Source organism: Olea europaea, unplaced genomic scaffold (assembly GCF_002742605.1).
Source record: "Olea europaea var. sylvestris unplaced genomic scaffold, O_europaea_v1 scaffold4115, whole genome shotgun sequence".
NCBI classification, from domain to species: domain Eukaryota; kingdom Viridiplantae; phylum Streptophyta; class Magnoliopsida; order Lamiales; family Oleaceae; genus Olea; species Olea europaea.
Window position 1 is genome coordinate 9,391 of NW_019260871.1, and position 6,465 is coordinate 15,855.

The following is a 6,465-nucleotide window of genomic DNA, read 5'->3' on the forward strand; positions in this document are numbered from 1 at the left end:
TAGGTCCTCTTATATCTCGTAGGACTTCATTTCTCTTTTTATAGAACCCGAAGGTCCACTAGCAATCCATGCATATTTAATTGCATACAAAAGTATATAGAAACAAAAACAACTTGCAAATATGTATCTTACCTTGTTTGAAAGTCTGAATGCTCGTTCAAAATCTTTTCTCCGCTTTGAAAAATACGTGATTAAAATATTTGATGTATGCAAACTTTATTTCCAATACTACTCTCTCTCTTTCCTCTCTCTCTCTCTTTCTCTCTTCTCTCTCTTAGCCGTAAGTATTGTGTTTATATTTTTTTAGTAGCGAATGATGAGACTTTTGACATGGTATTTATAGTAGAAAAGATGATAGAGTTTTGGTGAAATTGGGATGAAAGAGAAGTGTACCACCTAATTGGATAAAGCAAAATTTTTTATAAAGCAAATCGTGATGTGATAAGCCTAAATCTTTAAGTATGATTACATTATAACTGTATTTAGGTAAATCCTAATCATTAAATAGAATAGGGAACATGGGAAAGTGACAGGTGATGAAGTTTAAATTGTATTTAAATAAGTTATTTTTAGCCAAAGAAAATCTTTACATTTGCAAAAAGAGAATTGGAACTGCCATGTTCCCCAAGCAAAGTGATATGATTTATTTTGTACTATCCTAACTCCCTACACTCTACAGCATAAATTATGAGATTTTCTACTATTTTAATGCAAGTAGATAATAGCAACTAGGAGTTGACAATTATCCTTTCATCTCAATCAAAATCCAAAGGTTATCTACACGTGAAATCATGATTGTAAAGCTAAAATCATAAAGAAACTCCAATTATTTGTCAAATAAAGATAATATCTTCAAACTTAAATATCTTGGGGCTAATTTATTCGAAATAACTTTTTCTTCAGCTTAAAATACATGATTAATTACGAGCTACCCAATGAGTATAATATCAATATACTAAGTCTCTATCTATCAAAATCTAATTATTTGACAAAAATAAAAAATATAAAACTAAAGTTAAACTATTCCACTTCAGTCCCTAAATTTTCGAAATATAAAAATATAGCATATGAAATAAAATAATTTAAATTAAAACTTTTTTTTGGGGCTTTACAATCTCTCATCTTTAAAAATTTCATCCTCGAAATTTAATTGCATTCGGGTCTTCCGTGGCCTGTCGCTAGGCTAAAGCGAAAACTCGGGCTTTTCCTTTCTTTTCTGGCTCGACATTCTTCTTCGAAGGGTCTTCTTTGCAATTTTTGGAAATATGCCCTATTTTACCGCATCGATAGTACACATGCTTCCCAACCACCTCTATGTATTTTGTTGCACTTTGGACAGGGTGGAACAACTTGTCTAAAACTTGATCTAAAGTTAACCTTCTTGTTATGTCCTTTTCCTTTCTCTTCGTTGGACTCATTCCATTTCCTCTTTCCTGATGACTCGGCCCCTTGCTGGAGAGTTTTGTCAATTTCCAACCTATTTGAGATTGCTTGGGTAGTCTGCAATACTCGGCTATAGGTGGTGAATTGGTGGGATGCCAGTATTCCACCAATCCAAGGATGCAATCCCAATTCAAACCTCCTTGGTTTCTTTGCTTCAGTGTCCACTAAGTATGGTGCATATCTTGAGAGTTGTTCGAATTTTCTTTCATATTCTTCAAGTTTCGTCTTTCCTTGTCTGAGTTGAAGGAATTCTGTCTCCTTACGATCCCTCAGGGCTTGTGGGAAGTATTTTCCCATCATTTCCTCCTTAAATTGCGTCCAAGTCAGAGCACGTTGTTGTGCTTCTGTTCTAGTGCGAGATGCTGACTCCCACCAATGGCCTGCCGTGTCAACCAACATAAATTCTGCACATAACACCTTTTGAGCATCAGTGCAAGATAGATGTTTGAAGATTCGCTCCATTCCTCTTATCCATTCTTCAGCTGCTAGTGGGTCTGCCTTACCATCGAAGGTTGGGGGTTTGTAGCGACGGAACTGTTCCACGATTGAGCTGGTGTTGTTAGCGTTTGTACCACGGGGACCACCCTGTGCTTGTTGCCTACCCAAATCTTGTACCACCCTTAGCAAATCTCTGATGATCGTAGCTTTTTTTTGTTGTTGTCTTGACATTTTCTTAACACAAATAAAATTTTTATTTAGGAATATTTGACAAAATAACCTAATATTATTAATAATCTTCATAATAAATTTAAATTTCCAAATCCTTACATATAGTAACTTGCTCTTCAAAATCAAATAAATAAATAAATAAACAATTGAACTTTTCCTAAGTAAATAAGTAACACTTATTTCTAATCCCTGTGAGTCAAAAAAAATCTTCTTTTTATGGCATCTCATCATTCAAAGTTATGCATGACTCTGGCTCGGAATCTACAACCAAATCAGCGAAATTTTGTTGTTGGATTTCTTGTTCAGGGTCTTGCGGCTCTGGTTCAATCTCTTCCTCTGGATCCTCCACTGGCTTTGGTTCGGGCTTAGGCTTGGGCTCGGCCGCTGGTGCTTGTTGTCTATGATTCCATAAAATTATAATATCCTCACAATATCCTTTAAAATAAATCTTATCCTAATCTTCTTCCAAATATAACTCATAATCCATATCCATGACAAAGTAAGTCACGTCTCTCCATTGAGATCGCACAGTACTTATAAGGTGGTATATCGAGAGGACTGTCCCCTCATTATATCCGAATAATCTTGCTCGTTCCCACTTAGAAAGAAAATCTTCAATATGTTCAACAAAACTTCGCTCCCATCAAACTTCATAATTTATGTAGTTCACAATGGCCATTTCAGCACGCTAGAGGTATGTTGGGCTATTCCTAGTCATCCTAATCATGTGACAAGTATAATTTTAATTATGTTTAATCTTGCATTATTAATATTATTTTATTCTCAGTACATGAACGATATTCTAGTAAAATGACAAATATATTATGCGAGGTGAACATACTTATATATTTCATAATATAAATCATGCTAAAAAAATGTCATTACATTTCAAACCTGGGATAAATTGGAGAGTGGTCAAGTAGTGAGCGTAACGTGCCAATGATTCTTATCACATAATACTCTAAGACTTTAATTTAATTTAATTTTTTTTGCTTTGAAAAACAAAAACAAAATAATAATAATTCACGTTTATATAGATGTTTCCTAAATTAGCCCTCCCCCCCTTTGTTTTTTATTTTATTTTTATCAAAATAGAAGTTTCTAAAAAAAATAGATTTTCTTAAAAATATTGTTTTTCGTCTTAATGATTTGGACAACACACAACTGAAAAGGCTTCCAGGTAAGGAGGGGGGTCACAAGCGAACCGCTTAAATCTGAAGCTCGCCTTAGACAACTTAGATCTTTTTGATAAAGCCTTTCAGTCTTGTGGATACGGAAATCAAGAAAACTCAAACAATAATTTATTTATTTATTTATTATTATTATTATTATTATTATTATTATTATTATTATTATTATTATTATTATTATTATTATTATTATTATTATTATTATTATTATTATTATTATTATTATTATTATTATTATTATTATTATTATTATTATTATTATTATTATTATTATTATTATTATTATTATTATTATTATTATTATTATTATTATTATTATTATTATTATTATTATTATTATTATTATTATTATTATTATTTTCTCCCCATTGTTTAAAGTTAAGCACATAAATATTCAACTATATTAATTTAACGTTTAAACCACATGTTTAAAATTAATTCGAAACGAACATTAATCGCATTTTAATAATTATTGAACTAACAACTCATATGTTGTAAATATACGCTCAAACATACTATTATTCTACTAAAATAAGTATTTAATACAGAAATAATTAATAGGAAATCCGATAACTCAACAAGTTTAAATACTAGATTGTCCTAATATGGGAAAAGCCCAACATACCTCCAGCATACTGAAATGACCATTGAGAATTACATAAATTATGAAGTTAAATGGGAGAGAACTTTTGTTGACCATGTTGAAGATTTTCTTTCTAAGTGGGAACGAGCAAGATCATTCGGATATAATGAGGGGATAGTCCTCTCGATATACCACCTTATAAGCACTATGCGACCTCAATGGAGAGACATGGCATACTTCGTGAGGGATATGAATTATGAGTTATATTTGGAAGAAGATTGGGATAAGATTGATTTTAAAGGATATTGTGAGGATATTATAATTTTATGGAATCATGGACAACAAGCACCAACGGCTGAGCCCGAGCCAGTGCCAGTGCCAGAGGAGGACGCTGAGGAGGAGCTGGAAGAAGACCCAGAGGAAAAGATCAAACCAATGCCCGAAGACCTTGAACAAGAAATCCAACAACAAATTTTCGTTGATTTGGTTGCAGATTCCGAGCCAAAGTCATGCATTACTTCGGATGATGAGATACCATAAAAAGAAGATTTTTTTTTTTTTTTACTTACAGGGATTAGAAATATGTGTTATTTATTTACTTAGGAAAAGGTTAATTGTTTATTTATTTTATTTCGAAGAGCAAGTTACTATAAGTAAGGATTTGGAAATTTATATTTATTAAGAAGATTATTAATAATATTAGGTTATTTAGTCAAATATTCCTAAATAAAAATTTATTTGTGTTAAGAAAATATCAAGACAACAACAAAATCAAGCTACGATCATCAGAGATTTGCTAAGGACAGTACAAGATTTGGGTAGGCAACAAGCACAGGCTAGTCCCCATGGTGCAAACGCTAACAACATCAACTCAATTGTGGAACAGTTCCATCGCTACAAACCCCCGACCTTTGATGGCAAGGCAGACCCACTAGTAGCCGAAGAATAGATAAGAGGAATGGAGCGCATCTTCAAACATCTATCTTACACTGATGCTCAAAAGGTGATGTGTGCAGAATTTATGTTGGTTGACTCTACAGGCCACTGGTGGGAGTCAACATCTCTCACTAGAATAGAAGCGCAACAACGTGCTCTGACATGGACACAATTCAAGGATAAAGTGATGGGGAAATACTTCCCCCAAGCTCTGAGATATCAAAAGGAGACAGAATTCTTTCAACTCTAACAAGGAAAAATGAAACTTGAGGATTATGAGAGAAAATTCGAACAACTCTCAAGGTATACACCACACTTAGTGGACACTGAAGCAAAGAAAGAAAGGAGGTTCGAATTGGGATTGCGTCCTTAGATTGGTAGAATACTGGCATCCTACCAATTCACCATCTATAGCCGAGTATTGCAGACTGCACAAGCAATCTCAAATAGGTTGGAAATTGACCAAACTCTTCAGCAAGGGGCCGAGTCTTCATGAAAGAAGAAATGGAATGGGTCCAATGAAGAGAAAGGAGAAGGACAGAACAAGTAAGTTAACTTCAGATCAAGTTTTAGACAAGTCGTTGCAACCTGTCCAAAGTGCAACAAAATGCATAGAGATGAATGTTTGTTTGGGAAGCATGTGTGCTATCGATATAGTAAAATAGGGCATATTTCCAAAAATTGCAAAGAAGAGCCTTCGACGAAGAATTCTGGCTCTAGTTAGATCTCTTCCTCTAAGTCCTCTTTCGGCTCCTCCTCTGGCTCTGGTTCGGGCTCAGGTTCGGGCTCGGCCGCTGGTGCTTGTTGTCTATGATTTCATAAAATTATAATATCCTCACAATATCTTTTAAAATCAATCTTATCCCAATCTTCTTCCAAATATAACTCATAATCCATATTCGTCACGAAGTTAGCCACATTTCTCCATTGAAGTCGCATAGTGCTTATAAGGTGGTATATCGAGAGGACTGTCCCCTCATTATATCCGAATGATCTTGCTCATTCCCACTTAGAAAGAAAATCTTCAACATGTTCAACAAAAGTTCGCTTCCATCTAACTTTATAATTTATGTAGTTCTCAGTGGTCATTTCAGCACGCTGGAAGTATGTTAGGCTATTCCTAGTCATCCTAATCATGTGACAAGTATAATTTAAATTTTGCTTAATCTTGCATCATTAATATTATTTTATGCTCGGTGCATGAAAGATATTCTAGTAAAATGACAAATATATTATGCGAGGTGAACATGTTATACATTTCATCATATGAATCATGCTAAAAAATGTCATTACATTTCATACCTGGGATCAATTGGAGAGTGGTCAAGTAGTGAGTGTAACGTGCCAATGATTTTTATCTCATAAACATCTAAGACTTTAATTTTATTTTTTTTATTTTTTTTTTGAAAAACAAAAGCAAAAATAATAATAATTCACGTTTATATAGATGTTTCCTAAATTAGCCCCCCATCCCCCTCCCCCTTGTTTTTCATTTTATTTTATTTTTTTCAAAATAGAAGTTTCTAAAAAAAATAGATTTTTCCTAAAAATATTATTTTTCGTCTTAATGATTTGGATAACACGCAACTGAAAAGGCTTCCAGGTAAGGAGGGGGTCACAAGATTAAAATGGTACCAGATTAAA

At 33.5% G+C, this 6,465-nt stretch overlaps 1 protein-coding gene across 1 annotated transcript; it reads right to left on the reverse strand.

The window, feature by feature from the left end:
- Positions 1 to 1,377: 1,377 nt before the first annotated feature.
- On the reverse strand, positions 1,378 to 2,112 carry LOC111387607 (the record flags this gene model as incomplete). Its single annotated transcript, XM_023012178.1, has 1 exon — positions 1,378 to 2,112. A coding segment is annotated over exon 1 (735 nt), but the record flags the coding sequence as incomplete, so codon positions are not given.
- Positions 2,113 to 6,465: the final 4,353 nt, after the last annotated feature.